Source organism: Thalassophryne amazonica, chromosome 9 (genome assembly GCF_902500255.1).
Source record: "Thalassophryne amazonica chromosome 9, fThaAma1.1, whole genome shotgun sequence".
NCBI classification, from domain to species: Eukaryota; Metazoa; Chordata; class Actinopteri; order Batrachoidiformes; family Batrachoididae; genus Thalassophryne; species Thalassophryne amazonica.
Window position 1 is genome coordinate 10,448,404 of NC_047111.1, and position 21,268 is coordinate 10,469,671.

The 21,268-nt window shown below is 43.3% G+C and overlaps 1 protein-coding gene and 1 long non-coding RNA gene across 2 annotated transcripts in view; one reads left to right on the forward strand and one right to left on the reverse strand.

The window, feature by feature from the left end:
• The window catches only part of LOC117516723 (arf-GAP with Rho-GAP domain, ANK repeat and PH domain-containing protein 1), a 153,319-nt gene that overhangs the window by 98,190 nt on the left and 33,861 nt on the right, over positions 1–21,268 (forward strand). The window contains exons 18-21 of the mRNA XM_034177556.1: positions 10,357–10,450; positions 10,527–10,728; positions 16,531–16,576; positions 16,673–16,872. Coding sequence (XP_034033447.1) covers positions 10,357–10,450; positions 10,527–10,728; positions 16,531–16,576; positions 16,673–16,872 — 542 coding nt within the window. The remainder of the gene's footprint in view (positions 1–10,356; positions 10,451–10,526; positions 10,729–16,530; positions 16,577–16,672; positions 16,873–21,268) is intronic.
• On the reverse strand, positions 2,215–9,383 carry LOC117516726. Its single transcript, XR_004562535.1, has 3 exons — positions 9,248–9,383; positions 7,254–7,255; positions 2,215–2,227 (listed from the first exon to the last, which is right to left on the reverse strand). It is a non-coding gene; the product is annotated as an uncharacterized LOC117516726 (long non-coding RNA).

Consider the following 21,268-nt stretch of genomic DNA (forward strand, 5'->3'; position numbering starts at 1 on the left):
TGTCGCTAACTTCACATTTCGCAAAACAGAGTCGCCAATAACCAGAGTTTGATCCTCGGCGGGTGTGTCGTCGAGTGGGGAAAAACGGTTAGAGATGTGAATGGGTTGGCGGTGTACACGGGGCTTCTGTTTAGGGCTACGCTTCCTCCTCACAGTCACCCAGTCGGCCTGCTTTCCCGGCTGCTCGGGATCTGCCATGGGGTAACTAACGGCGGCTAAGCTACCTTGGTCCGCACCGACTACAGGGGCCTGGCTAGCTGTAGAATTTTCCACGGTGCGGAGCCGAGTCTCCAATTCGCCCAGCCTGGCCTCCAAAGCTACGAATAAGCTACACTTATTACAAGTACCGTTACTGCTAAAGGAGGCCGAGGAATAACTAAACATTTCACACCCAGAGCAGAAAAGTGCGGGAGAGACAGGAGAAGCCGCCATGCTAAATTGGCTAAGAGCTAGTAGCTACGCTAAGCTAGCGGATTCCTAAAAACATGCAAAGTGAATAATGTGTAAATAATTTAGAGGTGATTCAGCAGAAGGAGTGCTTTAGTTAAGGCACGTAAAGATTACACTGGGAAACAAATCGTAATCTAGATAACTAGATCAATCTAACTGCGCAGATTAAACAGCTAACAGATACAGAAAAACACAGCTGTGCTCCGGAACAGGAAGTGATACAATACCGCAGTGAGAGCCAACCACCAGTAGAGGCAAGCCATATGCCATATATGGCATGCTATAACCCTCCCCTATCAAAACCTCATATATTGTGCTAATTCTGTGTATGCAATATAGGAAATAGACATTGTCTTAAAACGCTGCAGGAACTATGTAAAACTCAGTCTTACCACACTGTAGCTTTTTGCTATTCTCACCTCTTGCAGAGCTTTCCCTATTTCTTCATCAGTTATCAAATTAACTGTTGATTTGAATGAGGGCTGGCCAGCACAATAATGTACAAGGTCTTCAGACAGGAAATGGGGTCCTGGACCTCCATGTACAATTGACACTGCAATCATCTTTCCTGCCAGGAAGTATTCATCCTCCCTAACAGCTGTGAATGAATTCATATTGCAAAATGAAAATATACATTATATACTTTACGATAGAGGAAAAAAGTACATCTTAGGTGATATATATGATTAATGATCATTAACCAACTATAGTATAATACACATCTAACCCTATGCATACCATGTGCATTGTAAACCAAGAACCGCCGTCCTTCTGGTCCATCAAAAATGGGCCGATCTTTCAGGTGTTTCATTAGCAGAGTTACGAATTCCCGTCTTGGACCACCTGTGTCAATTCCCTCCTCAAAAACACCAGCGTCATCATCATGACACATCATCATGACACTTTGGCCTCAGGGTGTATGGTTTTCTGAAGGGTGTATAAAGCCATATTTATTGGTAAAACAACTTGATAACGATTTTATCATATACCTATAAATGATAAATGCAAGCAGAACACAATGCGCGTGCTCTCCCTTCGGTCACTGCCTCCGGGGATACGGATGCCGGAATGCGAAATCTGCAAAATTTATCTGTGGATAAATGTAGGAGGGGTGGGGTTTGAACAGGGAACCTTCCACACTGAAACCAAGTGCACTAACCACGTGGCCACCACCCCTGCCCAACTTATGTTCTAGCACATTGTTGCTTAATTCAACACATTCACACTGTTGTAGTAAGTGAACTGCAGTTTACTTACTTGGTTAGTGGTTAGAGCGCTTCGTTTCAGTGCGGAAGTTCCTGGTTCAAATCCCACCCCTGCCACATTTCTCAATGGAATGTGGAGTTGCATCAGGGAGGACATCCGACATAAAAAAGTTTTGCCATAATCAACATGCAGGTCCACCTTGGATCTGCTGTGGCGAACCCAAGTGCAAACAAGTGAGCACCCGAAGGGACTTACTTTTGTGCTGGAACATGAGTTCATATAATTTATTTTATTTACTTAATCCAAATCATTTTTATGCAGATATGTAGTAAATGTAAATCAATTTTACCCATATATTTAATAAATATAAGTCCATTTCACCTAGATGATCAGTAAATATGAATCGGTTTCCCCCAGATATTTAGTAAATCAGTAATTCTAAATTATTTTTGCTGAGATAAATATGAATCAGCTTTCCTTGTGAAATTGACTAGGATTTACTAAATATGTTTTGGCAATATAACTCATCATTTGGCATGCTATTACTAAATCCAAAACATTTCAACTGTTTCTTTGATTAACATGTACTTAACTTTTTGGTTAGGTTTAGTTAATCTATTCAATTATATTATGTGTCACTTTGTTGCCACAATTTGGTCAAAATTTTTACAGTGTAACAACTGTCCACTATGGACATAAATAAAAACGTATATCGCCGTGGCGACAAGCTGCAGCAAGCGAGCACACGCACGGAGCGGACAATGACAGCCTGCCAGGTTGAAACGGACTGTCAGATCAGAACATGCAGCGGGCAATCTGACAGTCACGTCACCCACATGAGCTCTGTTCCACATGACGTGGTGCCTGTGCTGCGGCAAGCCGTCCACAAGACACGTGTGTCGGGCAGAACATGTGTGCGGCAACTGGACGCACTGGACCAATACATGTGGATATGATCAGAGTACACTGCTTCACATTCATATCATTTCATGACTGTATGTCAGTGACCATGGGTCATCACCAGAGGAACAGACGGATCATATTTGTATTGCTTGCTTGATAAATGCTGTATTTTTATAGAGTATGTGAGTTTAATTTAATTTTTTTTTTTTTTTGGTAATACTTCCATGTCCTTCTTGATATGAGGCAGATTCCCCCAACTTTCAAAGGACAGCTCTGTAGCTCAGTGGTAAAGTCTCAGACTGGCATTCAGAGCTTTTGGAAGGCGCGGGTTTGAGTCTCGTGGGTGATATGTTTTTTCTTTTTTGCTTTTTTATTTATTCCACATAAGCAGCACGATGTGGTCCCACAGGTACCGGCTGTTTTTTTTTTTGTTTGTTTGATTGGCTGCTGTTTATTTATTCCACATAAGCAGCGTGATGTGGTCCCACAGGTACCGGCTGTTTTTTTTTTGTTTGTTTGATTGGCTGCTGTTTATTTATTCCACATAAGCGGCGTGATGTGGTCCCACAGGTACCGGCTGTTTTTTTTTTGTTTGTTTGATTGGCTGCTGTTTATTTATTCCACATAAGCGGCGTGATGTGGTCCCACAGGTACCGGCTGTTTTTTTTTTTTGTTTGTTTGATTGGCTGCTGTTTATTTATTCCACATAAGCGGCGTGATGTGGTCCCACAGATACCGTCTGTTTTTGTTGTTGTTTTGCTGTTGTTTATTTATTCCCACTGGTGGGCACACTTCCGATAATCCGATAACAGATAATTATTGAAGATAATGTTTTCATTATCGGATTATCTTTTTAGATAACTTTAAAAACCATCATCGGACTAATTATCTTCCGATGAATTGCAGTCCGATAACTTTTAGACCGATAATGTAGTAAACCCAGCTGAACAGTGAAAAACATTTTTAAAACTTAAAAGCAGTAGAGACCTACCTGTTAAAAGTTTCCTAATAGGTATATTGTTCTACTCTCTGCAAACAGAAAAGAGCTGTTTTCAGAAGAAACTACTCTATCCTCTGTAGGTAAAGAAGAACTGGTTTTATCTATGTTTTTATTATTTATTATTGCATTTTAACCTGTGAAGTGCTTTGTGACTTATGTCTGTGAAAGGCACTATATAAATAAATTTTCTTACTTACTTACTAATATTGAGTGCACATTTTACAACATCATAAAATGTGCGCACATCATCAAACGTGCGCATGGCACTAATAAAACATGCGCACATTCTCTCCACATGCAAAACATTTTGCGATGACACTTCCAGGGCTCCATAAAAATGCCTGTTTTTACAAATAAAAATGGAATATTTTACAAAAGCACATTTATCTTCAAACCAACACACGACACACGTCACATTAACGAGTTGGTTTACATAATGAATGACTGAACCAATCAGTGTTTAGCAAAGGCACTTTTACCCAGAATGCTTTGCAGTCTGTGTTTGTTACAAAACCTCAGAATTAGTGCATTATTCAACATTAAAGGATATATGTTATATTTTAACTTTGTACAAATGACAGAATTGACATTAATGGAGTTATTCTATCAGTATTTTCACAAAACCATAAGTTAGTATGACATTATTTTTCAAGACCTCCCCCTGACCGGAGCATTGTGATTAGTAGAGAGCTGATTTTGTGGGTGCTCTCAGGATTCTTCTATGCAGCTTCCTACAGGGGACAGCATGGTCAAACATGGAAATACTGGCTCATTCTTTGGGTCTTTTGTCGCTTTGATGCTTTCAAAAGTGATCGTGTTAAAAGTCAATTTCAGCTTCTTTGTAATTGCAAATGTACCAGATCCAATACTGGAATTAATCGGTTATTGATTATCTGTAACTTCCGATACATTTTTGGGTGGTTTATCAGTTTATCTTTATCAAAGATAACTTTTCAGTTATCTGATTATCTGTTATTGAAGTTAATTTTTTGGTTATCTGTGCCCACCACTGTTTATTCCACATAAGCAGCGTGATATGGTCCCACAGGTACCAGCTGTTTTGTTGTTGTTGTTGTTGTTTTGCTGTTGTTTATTTATTCTACATAAGCTGCATGATGGTGATGTGGTCCCACAAGTACCTGCTGTTTTTTTTTGTTGTTGTTGTTATTGTTGTTGTTTTTTTGCTGTTGTTTATTTATTCCACATAAGCGGCGTGATGGTGATGGGGTCCCACAGGTACCGGCTGTTTTTTGTTGTTGTTTGCTGTTGTTTATTTAGTCCACATAAGCTGCATGATGGTGATGTGGTCCCACAAGTACCGGCTGTTTTTGTTGTTGTTGTTGTTGTTGTTTTTTGCTGCTGTTTATTTATTCCACATAACCGGCGTGATGGTGATGTGGTCCCACAGGTACCGGCTGTTTTTTGTTGTTGTTTGCTGTTGTTTATTTATTCCACATAAGCAGCATGATGGTGATGTGGTCCCACAGGTACCGGCTGTTTTTTGTTGTTGTTGTTGTTGTTTTTTGCTGCTGTTTATTTATTCCACATAACCGGCGTGATGGTGATGTGGTCCCACAGGTACCGGCTGCTTTTTGGGGGGGGGGTTTGTTTGTTTGTTTGTTTTTTGGTGTTTATTTATTCCACATAAGCAGCACGATGTGGTCCCACAGGTACCGGCTGTTTTTTGTTGTTGTTGTTGTTGTTGTTTTGCTGTTGTTTATTTATTCCACATAAGCAGCGTGATGGTGATGTGGTCCCACAAGTACTGGCTGTTTTTGTTGTTGTTGTTGTTGTTTTTTTGCTGTTGTTTATTTATTCCACATAACTGGCGTGATGGTGATGTGGTCCCACAGGTACCGGCTGTTTTTCTATTTATTTTTTGGTTTGTTTGTTTTTTTTTTGGCGGTGTTAATTTATTCCACATAAGCAGCACGATGTGGTCCCACAGGTACCAGCTGTTTTTTTGTTATTGTTGTTGTTTTTTTTCTGTTGTTTATTTATTCCACATAAGCAGCGTGATGGTGATGTGGTCCCACAGGTACCGGCTGTTTTGTTGTTGTTGTTGTTGTTTTGCTGTTGTTTATTTATTCCACATAAGCGGCGTGATGGTGATGTGGTCCCACAGGTACCGGCTGTTTTGTTGTTGTTGTTTTGCTGTTGTTTATTTATTCCACATAAGCGGCGTGATGGTGATGTGGTCCCACAAGTACTGGCTGTTTTGTTGTTGTTGTTGTTGTTGTTTTGCTGTTGTTTATTTATTCCACATCAGCAGCGTGATGGTGATGTGGTCCCACAAGTACTGGCTGTTTTTGTTGTTGTTGTTTATTTATTCCACATAAGCGGCGAGATGGTGATGTGGTCCCACAAGTACTGGCTGTTTTTGTTGTTTTTTTGCTGTTGTTTATTTATTCCACATAACCGACGAGATGGTGATGTGGTCCCACAGGTACTGTCTGTTTTTTTGTTTTTTTTTGTGTTTGTTTGTTTTTTTGGTGTTGTTTATTTATTCCACAGAAGCAGCACGATGTAGTCCCACAGGTACCGGCTGTTTTTGTTTTGTTGTTTTTCTGCTGTTGTTTATTTATTCCACATAACCGGCGTGATGGTGATGTGGTCCCACAAGTACTGGCTGTTTTTGTTGTTGTTGTTTATTTATTCCACATAAGCGGCGAGATGGTGATGTGGTCCCACAAGTACTGGCTGTTTTTGTTGTTTTTTTGCTGTTGTTTATTTATTCCACATAACTGACGTGATGGTGATGTGGTCCCACAGGTACTGTCTGTTTTTTTGTTTTTTTTTGTGTTTGTTTGTTTTTTTGGTGTTGTTTATTTATTCCACAGAAGCAGCACGATGTAGTCCCACAGGTACCGGCTGTTTTTGTTTTGTTGTTTTTCTGCTGTTGTTTATTTATTCCACATAACCGGCGTGATGGTGATGTGGTCCCACAAGTACTGGCTGTTTTTGTTGTTGTTGTTTATTTATTCCACATAAGCGGCGAGATGGTGATGTGGTCCCACAAGTACTGGCTGTTTTTGTTGTTTTTTTGCTGTTGTTTATTTATTCCACATAACTGACGTGATGGTGATGTGGTCCCACAGGTACTGTCTGTTTTTTTGTTTTTTTTTGTGTTTGTTTGTTTTTTTGGTGTTGTTTATTTATTCCACAGAAGCAGCACGATGTAGTCCCACAGGTACCGGCTGTTTTTGTTTTGTTGTTTTTCTGCTGTTGTTTATTTATTCCACATAACCGGCGTGATGGTGATGTGGTCCCACAGGTTTGTTTGTTTGCTGTTTGTTTTTTTATTATTATTATTCAACATAAGCGGCGTGATGTGGTGCACCTCGCACTGTTCCTGCTTGAAAGACACCGTTGCATGCATGACCTCTCGCACCGGGATCGTGCACACCTGCCCATCGGCGCAATGTTTCGTGGTGCGCAAATTCGAACTGTTTTGCTCTGTTTCACTATATTCGTCCAAACATCGCAATATGTGTGAAGGAGCCCTAAGAAACATCAGGCTGTCACTGCTGAATGTCCTGGTGCATTTCTAAAACACAATAAAAAATTGTATATACTAGGTCTGTTAGAAAAGTATCGGACCTTTTTATTTTTTGCAATAACCTTATGGATTTGAATCACGTGTGATTGCATCAGCCAAGCTTGAACCTTCGTGCGCATGCGTGAGTTTTTTCACGCCTGTTGGTTGCGTCATTCGCCTGTGAGCAGGCTTTGAGTGAGCACTCGTCCTCCCCCCTCGTCGGATTTTCATTGTGAGGAAAATGTCTGAACGGCTGGAGCAGCGCTGCATCAAATTTTTCCGGAAACTGTGAGAGAAAGCCAGGTGGACACCATTCGGAAAATTCAGATGGCTTTCAGGGACGATTTTATGGGCATCACACAGATTAAGGAGTGGTACAGCCGGTTTAAAGATGGCACACAATGGCGGAGGGCGCGCCGCGCTCCGAGCGGCGATTGACAGGCTGAAACGACCAGATCATTTCCAAACTGAATGCTGTGTTGATCCGGGACGTCGTCTGACTGTTTTGGGAATGGCTCAGAGACTGCTGCTTTGTTTGATCAAAATTTTTTCAAAACTGTAAGGCACAACTGAGTGGACACCATTCGATAAATTCAGCTGGTTTTCGGTAAAAATTTTAACGGCTGATGAGAGATTTTGGTCTGGTAGTGTCGCCGTAAGGACGGCCCACGGTGCCTGACGGCGATCTGCGCTTCGAGGCGGCAGCATCTCGCCGTTTCAAGTTGAAAACTTCCACATTTCAGGCTCTGTTCACCCAGTAAGTCGTCAGAGAACTTTCAGAAGAAGTCATGAGGAGTTTATTCGAACATTCCATTGTTAACGGTCATTTTGTAATGAAAGAACGTGCGGGCAGAGTCGCATGTCGGGCCGCACCCGACCGCGGGGGGTCGCAACAGGAAAAACACTTCCGTTGGAAACCTTAATGGGCAAGTTGGAACATGCCCAGCTGTTAAACAATTTCTCAGGTACTCACTTGTTGAAAGCCATCAAAAGCCGCCTGAATTTTACAAATGGTTTTCAACACGGAGATGTTTTTCCTGTCGCTGCGCACACAGATTCGCCGAGTCGTCACAGAAACGACTCGGTGAATTTGCGCACACGTCTTTCATTACAAAATGTCCTTAAACAGTGGAATGTCTGCATAAAGTCCTCATGCCGGCCTCTTCTGAATCTTCTCTGTTCTCTCACGACGTTCTGGGTGAATTAAGCCTTAAATTAGGATGTTTTCAGGTCGAAACAGGCCGACGACGGCGCCTGGAAGCGCTGCATGACATCCTGCTCCATGGGAAGTCCTTACAGCGACAGAAACACCCCATAATCTCTAATCAGCCGTTAAACTTTTCACCGAAAACCAGCTTAATTTGTCGAATAGTGTCCACTCGGATATTCCTCACAGGTCCAGAAAACATTTTGATAAAGCAACGCGCGCCGTCTCAAGCAGCGTGTGAAACAAAGGAATTCAGCCGAGAGGGCGGGACCACATCTCACTCAAGGCCTGCCCACAGGGAAATGACGTCACCGACGCGTGAAAAAACTCACGCATGCGCACGAGGGTTCAAGCATGATTGGTGTAATCGCACGTCATTCAAATCCATATAGTTTTTTTAAAAAATAAAAAGGTAGGATACTTTTCTGATAGACCTCGTACATATGTACACACAGTAACAGTAAAGTCTATTTAAGTAATCTGAAGAGACAATATACGATTTAGGCTATAAATAAATAAATCCATCTATGAATGGTCTTTTTTTGTCTGTGAACTTTGCACTTCGTGTCTATGAATGGTCCGTGTCTATGAATCGTCCGGTTACCGGACAGTTAGTACAGGACAACTTACCTGGACGTGTTTTCGGTCTTTAGCCCGATGTCTGGCTCTTGACGCTCTTTTGACTTGGAGCTTCTGTACTCCAGGAACTGTTTATATGACGGGCAAGGTTTTTCTGCTGAAATAAGCAAACCTTCCATTCAGATAGCATGCGTTATGCTGCACTTTGTTTCCTGCGTGTTTGGTCCTTCCATTTTGTCTGCGCCATCTAAAAACTCTAAAGACCGACCGCACGAAAAGCAAAACCGCATTACACGGCTCATGTGTCTTCCACAAAATGGGCAAAACATAACTCCATCGCTTTCCAACTAAAATAAACTTCCACTCTTGCTTCACTTCCGGGTCAATCCCAGAGATGGGACATTCCCTTTCCGGTTGATATAGATTGTAAATTTGTTTTGGCGTTTGTAAAAGTGTTTCACATCTTGTTAATTTGTTTTCTAAAATGTAATTTTGTTTTGGAACTTGTTCATTTGTTTTCTAAAATGTAAATTTGTTTTGGAACTTGTAAATGTGTTATGGTAATGTCATTTTGTATTATGATATGTAAAATTGTTTTTTTTTTATGTAAATTTGTCTCAAGCTTTGTAAAAGTGTTTCAGAATTTGTAATGGTTTGCACCTCCAGGCCACCGTACTTCAACCACACAATACTACTCAACCATTTTCCCAACCACACATACAAACACTACTACTACATATACTACACTACTGCTACACATACGACAGTATTACATGCACAACAGTACTATGACTACTACAATACTACTACTTGTACTACAATATTACCAGTAATATGACTACTACAGTACTATGACTATGTGTACTACAATACTACCAGTACATCTACGAGTACAGCATATATTACAGTACTACAACAACATGTACTACAATATTACATGCACTACAGTACTATGACTACTGTGGCTGCTACATGCACTACAGTACTGCTACTACATATACTATAGTACAACTACTACATGTACTACACTGATACTTCGACATCTACTACAATACTACTACTGCTATATGTACTACAATACTACAGTACTATGACTACTACAGTACTACTACTGTTACTACATCTACTACAGTACTATTACTACTAAGTAGTAGTAATAGTACTGTTGTAGATGTAGTACTGCATCTACAACAGTACTATGACTACTACATATACTACAGTACAACTACTACATATGCTACAATACTGCAGTGTTACAGTGCTATGACAACTACATGTACTACAGTACTACTACGTGTACCACACCACTACTACGACACACACAACAGCAGCACTACCACATACAATAGTATTATTATATGTATTGTAGTACTACTACATGTACTACAGTATTCCTGTATGTATTGCAGTACTGCTGCATGTACGACCACATACTCCAGTATTATTATTACAGCTGCATGTTTCTGGAGGCAGGCAGAAGTTTGAGGTCGTGACCCTGAACGACAAGATGATCTGTGACGCTGACAGCAAGGAGGCGCTGCTGAGTCACCTGGTGCACATCCTGAAGGTAAAGCAGCGTGCCGGCCGAGCGCCGCCTAGGCGTCGAACGCGCTAATCATTCACGTCTCGTGACATAATTTCAGGTGATTTTGCCAGGGGGCGTGTCTGAAGCAGAGGTGGGCAGGGCCTTGGCGGTCAGCAAAGTGTGCGCCGTCAAAGTAGGAGGAGCCCCAAAGCACTCTGAAGCATGGTTGCTGCTTTGGGAAGGCGGAGTCAGCATTCACCCCGCCCACAGACACACAGAGGAAACCATAAGGATGGAGGCAGAAATGCTGAGTCAGCACGGTAAAGTTCATCAGGAAGTCAGTCGAAGAACAAGACACACACAGACACTGAGACACAGACACAGAGACACACACACAAACACAGACACACAGACACTGAGACACACACACACACAGACACTGAGACACACATACACAAAGACACAAACACAGACACACATACACAGAGACAGACACACACACACACTGAGACACAGACACTGAGACACAAACAGAGACATACGTACACACACACACAGAGACACAGACGCACACACACACACACACACAGACACTGAGACACAAACAGAGACATACGTACACACACACACAGAGACACAGACGCACACACACACACACACACACAGACAGAGACACACATACACAGACGCACACACACACACAGACAGAGACACACACACACACATACACAAACGCACACACAGACAGAGACAGACACTGAGACACAGACACACAGAGAGACACAGACACACACAGACACTGAGACACATACACAGACACTGAGACATACACAGACAGAGACAGACACACATACACAGACGCACACACACACACAGACAGAGACACACAGACACACACACACAGACAGACACAGATACTGAGACGCAGACACTGAGACACAGATACTGAGACACACACACAAACACAGACACACAGACACACACACACACAGACACTGAGACACACATACACAAAGACACACACACAGACACACATACACAAAGACACACACAGAAACAGAGACACACACACAGAGACAGACACACAGATACACTGAGACACAGACACTGAGACACAAACAGAGACATACGTACACACAGACAGAGACACACATACACAGACGCACACACACACAGACAGAGACACACACACATACACAGACGCACACACACACACAGACAGAGACACACACACATACACAGACGCACACACACACACACACAGACAGAGACACACATACACAGACGCACACACACACACACAGACAGAGACACACATACACAGACGCACACACACACACACAGACAGAGACACACACACAGACGCACACACACACACAGACAGAGACACACACACAGACGCACGCACACACACAGACAGAGACACACACACAGACGCACGCACACACACAGACAGAGACACACACACAGACGCACGCACACACACACACACAGACAGAGACACACATACACAGACGCACACACACACACAGACAGACACACACACAGACGCACACACACACACACACACACACATACACAAACGCACACACACACACACACAGACAGAGACAGACAGACACTGAGACACAGACACACAGAGACAGACAGACACAGAGACACACAGAGAGACACAGACACACAGAGAGACACAGACACACACAGACACTGAGACACATACACAGACACTGAGACATACACAGACAGAGACAGACACACATACACAGACGCACACACACACACAGACAGAGACACACAGACACGCACACACACAGACAGACACAGACGCAGATACTGAGACACAGACACTGAGACACAGACACACATAGACAGTGAGACTGAGACACAGACACTTCATAGACACTGAGACACATACACAGACAATGAGACACAGACACGCACAGACATTGTGACACAGACACAAACACAGACATACGTACACACACACACACACACACTGTGACACAGACACAAACACAGACATACGTACACACACACACAAACACAGACATACGTACACACACAGACACAGACGCACACACACACACACAAACACAGACATACGTACACACACACACAGACAGAGACACACAGACACTGAGACACAGACACACAGAGACACTGAGACACATACACAGACACTGAGACATACACATACAGAGACAGACACACACACAGACAGAGATACACAGACACACATACAGACACACACGCACACACTCAGAGACACACTGAGACACACGCACAGACACTGAGACACACGCACAGACACACACACACAGAGACACACAGACACACACGCACAGAGACACACAGACACACACGCACAGACACTGAGACACACGCAGAGACACACACACACACACACAGAAACAGAGACACACACACAGAAACAGAGACACACACACACAGAAACAGAGACACACACACACACAGACACATACAGAAACACACACACAGACACTGAGACACAGACACATACAGAAACACACACACAGACACTGAGACACAGACACTGAGACACAGACACACATAGACACTGAGACACATACACAGACACTGAGACATGCACAGACACAGAGACACAGACACACACACAGAGACAGACACACACAGACACTGAGACACAGAGACAGAGACAAACACAGAGACACAGACACACACACAGAGACAGACACACACAGACACTGAGACACAGAGACAGAGACAGACACAAACACAGAGACACACACAGACACAGACACACACGCACAGACACTGAGACACAAACACACACAGACACACACACACACACACTGAGATACACACACAAACACACACAGAAACAGAGACACAGACACATACAGAAACACACACAGACACAGACACATACAGAAACACACACACAGACACTGAGACACAGACACATACGGAAACACACACAGACACAGACACATACAGAAACACAGACAGACACAGACACATACAGAAACACAGACACAGACACATACAGAAACACACACAGACACAGACACATACAGAAACACACACACACAGACACTGAGACACAGACACACATAGACACTGAGACACATGCACAGACACTGAGACATGCACAGACACTGAGACACAGACACAAACACGTACAGACACTGAGACACAGAGACACAGACACAGAGACAGACACACACACACAGACACACAGACAGTGAGACACAGACACTGTGACACACACACAGACACTGAGACACAGACACACACGCAGACACTGAGACACACAGACATACACACAAACACAGACAGAGACACACATACACAGAGACATACACACAAACACAGACAGAGACACACACACACAGGGACACAGAGACAGACACACACACAGACAGACACACACAGACACTGAGACACAGATACAATGAGACACTGAGGCACAGACACACATAGACAGTGAGACACAGACACTGAGACACAAACACACACAGACACACACACACTGAGACACGCACAGACACTGAGACACAAACACACACAGACACACACACACACACTCTGAGATACACACACAAACACACAGAAACAGAGACACACAAACACAGAAACAGAGACATACACAGAAACAGAGACACACACAGAAACAGAGACACACACACACAGACACTGAGACACAGACACACATAGACACTGAGACACATACACAGACACTGAGACATGCACAGACACTGAGACACAGACACAAACACGTACAGACACTGAGACACAGACACAGAGACAGACACACACACAGACAGTGAGACACACACACACACAGACACTGAGACACACAGACACAGAGACATACACACAAACACAGACAGAGACACACATACACAGAGACATACACACAAACACAGACAGAGACACACATACACAAAGACACACACACAGGGACACAGAGACAGACACACACACAGAGACACAGAGACAGACACACACACAGAGACAGACACACACAGACACGCACAGACATTGTGACACAGACACAAACACACACACACTGAGACACACACAGACACAGACGCACACACACACAGACAGAGACACACAGACACACACAGACACTGAGACACAGACACACAGAGACACACACACTGAGACACAGACACTGAGACACAGACACACACAGACACTGAGACACATACACAGACGCACACACACACAGACAGAGACACACAGACACCCACAGACACTGAGACACAGACACACACACACACACACTGAGACACAGACACTGAGACACAGACACACACAGACACTGAGACACATACACAGACGCACACACACAGACAGACAGAGACACACAGACGCACACACAGACAGACAGAGACACACATACACAGGCACACACACACAGACGCACACACAGACAGACAGACACATACACAGGCGCACACACACACACACACACAGACAGACACACATACACAGACAGAGACACACAGACACACACGCACACACACAGACAGACACTGAGACGCAGACACACACACACAGAGACACTGAGACACAGACACGCACAGACACTGAGACACAGACACACACACACACACTGAGACACAAACACACACACAGACACTGAGACACAAACACACACACAGAGACACACACAGACACAGAGACACAGACACACACAGACACTGAGACACACACACACAGAGACACACACACAAACACAGACACAAACACACAGAAACAGAGACACAAACACACAGAAACAGAGACACAAACACACAGAAACAGAGACACAGACACACACAGACAGTGAGACACAGACACACACACGGACACAGACACAGAGAGACACACACACACACACAGACAGACACACACACACAGACACTGAGACACAGACACACAGAGACAGACAGACACACACAGAGACACAGACACTGAGACACAGGCACAGGCACACACAGACACTGAGACACAGACACACACAGACACTGAAGCACAGATACACAGACACTGAGACACAGACACAAAAATGCACAAACACACACAGACACACACACACACACATACATACACAAACACACAGACACTGAGACACAGACAGACACACACACAGAGACACACACAGACACTGAAGCAGAGATACACAGACACTGAGACACAGACATAAACATGCACAAACACACACAGACACACACACACACACATACATACACACACACACAGACACTGAGACACAGACAGACACACACACACACACACACACACACAGACACTGAAGCAGAGATACACAGACACTGAGACACAGACATAAACATGCACAAACACACACACACAGACAGACACTAAGACACACACAGACACTGAGACACAGACATAAACATGCACAAACACACACACACAGACATAAGACACACACAGACACAGACACTGAGACACAGACACAAACATGCACAAACACACACACACAGACATAAGACACACACAGACACAGACACTGAGACACAGACACACACACACAGAGACAGACACACACACACAGACAGTGAGACACAGACACACACAGACACTCACACACAGGACACTGAGACACAGACACATACAGAGACAGTCACACACTGAGACACAGACACACACTGAGTCACAGACAGACACACACTGAGTCACAGACACACACTGAGTCACACAGACACACACTGAGATAAATACAGACACACACTGACTCACAGACAGACACACACTGAGATAAACACAGACAGACACACACTGAGATAAACATAGACACACACACTGAGATAAACATAGACACACTGAGATAAACATAGACACACTGAGATAAACACAGACACACACACTGAGATAAACACAGACACACACACTGAGATAAACACAGACACACACACTGAGATAAACACAGACACACACTGAGTCACAGACAGACACACTGAGATAAACAGAGACACATACTGAGATAAACACAGACACATACTGAGATAAACACAGACACATACTGAGATAAACACAGACACATACTGAGATAAACACAGACACACACTGAGTCACAGACAGAAAGAAAAAAAGAAAAAAACTTAACAATGATCTGCCTCTTTCAGAAATGCATCCATCAGAAAACACCGTCACCGTGGCAACGGGAGACAGGTGTGTCAAAGCATTGACGTGGTTTGTCGTTTCTCTGAACCTGACTAAATGTTTCTGCGTTGTTCTTGATTCTGATTGGCTGTTATTTTGCGGCAGGAGCGTGTCTGCACGTTTCGAGGACGTGTACAGCTGCGAGTCCTGGTTCAGGACTCTGGAGAAGATGTTGGCCAATCAGAGAGCAGCCCCTCCTCACCGCCCAGCCAGACCTCGGTCTCTGTACCCCGTGCTGGATCCGGGTACCAGAGGCTCGGTGCCGCCGGCCGTCGAGCGCTGCATCTCCCACGTCACGCACTACGGTCAGAATCCATCTCTAAAACACAAAAACCAGAAGGTTCTTTCTTTTCTTTGACTTTGTGTTGATGGCAAATTACTTTCAAGACCTTTTAAAATATTACCCTGAAATTTATGAATCCTGAAACTAATCATAAATCATTTAAATTCATTAAATGATTAAATCTTTTCAGGTGAGGAAAGACTTCGCAGATGATGCTGTGATCTTTAGAGTCTCTGAACACCCTGATTTCAGCCCTTGAGTTGAGCCCTTGAGAGTTTGAGAAGGTTCTGGATCCAGACTAAGATCCAGACTTTCAGTGACTTCCTGGACTCGTCCATCAGAAGCGTTTCTGTATGTGGTCAAAGTGTTGAACTTGCAGAGACGTTCACTAATCTCAGCAGTGACCTTTATGTCTCTGGGTCCAAAGTCTTTGAGATCCAGAGACACCTGAAAAAATCTTAAGGCGTCATGAGGTCAAAGGTCAGAGTGTTTGGTGTTGCTGATGTCTTTGCAGCAGATTGCAGGTCCAAGTCTTTAGGGTCCTGGTGCTTCCTGTCTTACTGTCTGGTTGTCAGACTCAGACTCTAACCAGTGACCTAAGGTGAGGACTGGATGTCTTGGGTCCAAGGTCTCTGTGGAGGATCTTTGGGTCCAGTTAACGGTTACTCAGTGAGACTCAGATGAGGAGGATCACTGTGAGGGAACATCAGCGTCCACATTTAGTCCATGTGTTGTGTTTCTCTGGATGAGATCCAGAGTATTTGCCATCCAGGACTCAATGTGGCTTGATGGTGTGGTGGATACGAGAACATGCAGCACCAGGTGATGCTCCCAGACCCGTTCTGATGGGACGTCAGTCCGTCGCAGGTTTGGAGTTAAACCCAGCGAGACACTGTGGCAGAAACTGAATCAGTGATGTCATTGAGGAGTTTGGTTGAATGTTGACCGAGAAGACCTGAAGTCCACATGGGGGATGCTGGTGTTGGATTATGATTTGTCCCAATTACACAAAATTCTGTTTGTAATCAAGCTGTGTGTTGCACTCAGTTAAGTTACCTTCACTTTACATGAGTGCCAAAACAGAAACCAGGAGAAATCCCGACCGCTGACTCTGCAGCCCTGGACCATGAACAAGGCTGGTGATCCTGCCGGTCTCAGGGTCCTGGTGGCTGGTCTTTGAACAACCAAATCTCAGAGGTATTGCACAGATACCGAAATATCTGAGGGCAGATCTGCAAGATCCAGGATCGGCTTCTTCATGCGATGCAGACGTTTGTTCTCCTGGTGTTTCAAACAATCTTCACTTCCATTTTGGAGACAGTTTTAATCCAAACAGACTGAAAGAACTGTGGAAAGAAAAGGGTGATGGGGGCACGAGTCCCCCCATCACCCTTTTCTGATGGAGGAGCAAAAACACAGCCTCCTACATCGAGAGCCAGCAATGTAGGAGGCTGTGTTTTTGTCAGCTCCTCCACTCCAACTTAATTTAAGTATTTAACGCTCCTTTTTTCCGCTTTTGGACAGTGAAATTCGTTTATAAGGCACAACGAATGGTCAAGCCTAAGAAACCAATTCAGAAAACACTCGAATTTCCCTCAGTGACCAAAGACAATCCGCTGCCGACCAATCAATCAATCAATTTTTTTATATAGCGCCAAATCACAACAAACAGTTGCCCCAAGGCACTTTATATTGTAAGGCAAGGCCATACAATAATTATGTAAAACCCCAACGGTCAAAACGACCCCCTGTGAGCAAGCACTTGGCTACAGTGGGAAGGAAAAACTCCCTTTTAACAGGAAGAAACCTCCAGCAGAACCAGGCTCAGGGAGGGGCAGTCTTCTGCTGGGACTGGTTGGGGCTGAGGGAGAGAACCAGGAAAAAGACATGCTGTGGAGGGGAGCAGAGATCGATCACTAATGATTAAATGCAGAGTGGTGCATACAGAGCAAAAAGAGAAAGAAACAGTGCATCATGGGAACCCCCCAGCAGTCTACGTCTATAGCAGCATAACTAAGGGATGGTTTAGGGTTACGTGATCCAGCCCTAACTATAAGCTTTAGCAAAAAGGAAAGTTTTAAGCCTAATCTTAAAAGTAGAGAGGGTGTCTGTCTCCCTGATCTGAATTGGGAGCTGGTTCCACAGGAGAGGAGCCTGAAAGCTGAAGGCTCTGCCTCCCATTCTACTCTTACAAACCCTAGGAACTACAAGTAAGCCTGCAGTCTGAGAGCGAAGCGCTCTATTGGGGTGATATGGTACTACGAGGTCCCTAAGATAAGATGGGACCTGATTATTCAAAACCTTATAAGTAAGAAGAAGAATTTTAAATTCTATTCTAGAATTAACAGGAAGCCAATGAAGAGAGGCCAATATGGGTGAGATATGCTCTCTCCTTCTAGTCCCCGTCAGTACTCTAGCTGCAGCATTTTGAATTAACTGAAAGCTTTTTAGGGAACTTTTAGGACAACCTGATAATAATGAATTACAATAGTCCAGCCTAGAGGAAATAAATGCATGAATTAGTTTTTCAGCATCACTCTGAGACAAGACCTTTCTGATATTAGAGATATTGCGTAAATGCAAAAAAGCAGTCCTACATATTTGTTTAATATGCGCTTTGAATGACATATCCTGATCAAAAATGACTCCAAGATTTCTCACAGTATTACTAGAGGTCAGGGTAATGCCATCCAGAGTAAGGATCTGGTTAGACACCATGTTTCTAAGATTTGTGGGGCCAAGTACAATAACTTCAGTTTTATCTGAGTTTAAAAGCAGGAAATTAGAGGTCATCCATGTCTTTATGTCTGTAAGACAATCCTGCAGTTTAGCTAATTGGTGTGTGTCCTCTGGCTTCATGGATAGATAAAGCTGGGTATCATCTGCATAACAATGAAAATTTAAGCAATACCGTCTAATAATACTGCCTAAGGGAAGCATGTATAAAGTGAATAAAATTGGTCCTAGCACAGAACCTTGAGGAACTCCATAATTAACTTTAGTCTGTGAAGAAGATTCCCCATTTACATGAACAAATTGTAATCTATTAGACAAATATGATTCAAACCACCGCAGCTGCAGTGCCTTTAATACCTATGGCATGCTCTAATCTCTGTAATAAAATTTTATGGTCAACAGTATCAAAAGCAGCACTGAGGTCTAACAGAACAAGCACAGAGATGAGTCCACTGTCCGAGGCCATAAGAAGATCATTTGTAACCTTCACTAATGCTGTTTCTGTACTATGATGAATTCTAAAACCTGACTGAAACTCTTCAAATAGACCATTCCTCTGCAGATGATCAGTTAGCTGTTTTACAACTACCCTTTCAAGAATTTTTGAGAGAAAAGGAAGGTTGGAGATTGGCCTATAATTAGCTAAGATAGCTGGGTCAAGTGATGGCTTTTTAAGTAATGGTTTAATTACTGCCACCTTAAAAGCCTGTGGTACATAGCCAACTAACAAAGATAGATTGATCATATTTAAGATCAAAGCATTAAATAATGGTAGGGCTTCCTTGAGCAGCCTGGTAGGAATGGGGTCTAATAAACATGTTGATGGTTTGGATGAAGTAACTAATGAAAATAACTCAGACAGAACAATCGGAGAGAAAGAGTCTAACCAAATACCGGCATCACTGAAAGCAGCCAAAGATAACGATACGTCTTTGGGATGGTTATGAGTAATTTTTTCTCTAATAGTTAAATTTTTGTTAGCAAAGAAAGTCATGAAGTCATTACTAGTTAAAGTTAATGGAATACTCAGCTCAATAGAGCTCTGACTCTTTGTCAGCCTGGCTACAGTGCTGAAAAGAAACCTGGGGTTGTTCTTATTTTCTTCAATTAGTGATGAGTAGAAAGATGTCCTAGCTTTACGGAGGGCTTTTTTATAGAGCAACAGACTCTTTTCCAGGCTAAGTGAAGATCTTCTAAATTAGTGAGACGCCATTTCCTCTCCAACTTACGGGTTATCTGCTTTAAGCTACGAGTTTGTGAGTTATACCACGGAGTCAGGCACTTCTGATTTAAAGCTCTCTTTTTTAGAGGAGCTACAGCATCCAAAGTTGTCTTCAATGAGGATGTAAAACTATTGACGAGATACTCTATCTCACTTACAGAGTTTAGGTAGCTACTCTGCACTGTGTTGGTATATGGCATTAGAGAACATAAAGAAGGAATCATATCCTTAAACCTAGTTACAGCGCTTTCTGAAAGACTTCTAGTGTAATGAAACTTATTCCCCACTGCTGGGTAGTCCATCAGAGTAAATGTAAATGTTATTAAGAAATGATCAGACAGAAGGGAGTTTTCAGGGAATACTGTTAAGTCTTCTATTTCCATACCATAAGTCAGAACAAGATCTAAGATATGATTAAAGTGGTGGGTGGACTCATTTACTTTTTGAGCAAAGCCAATAG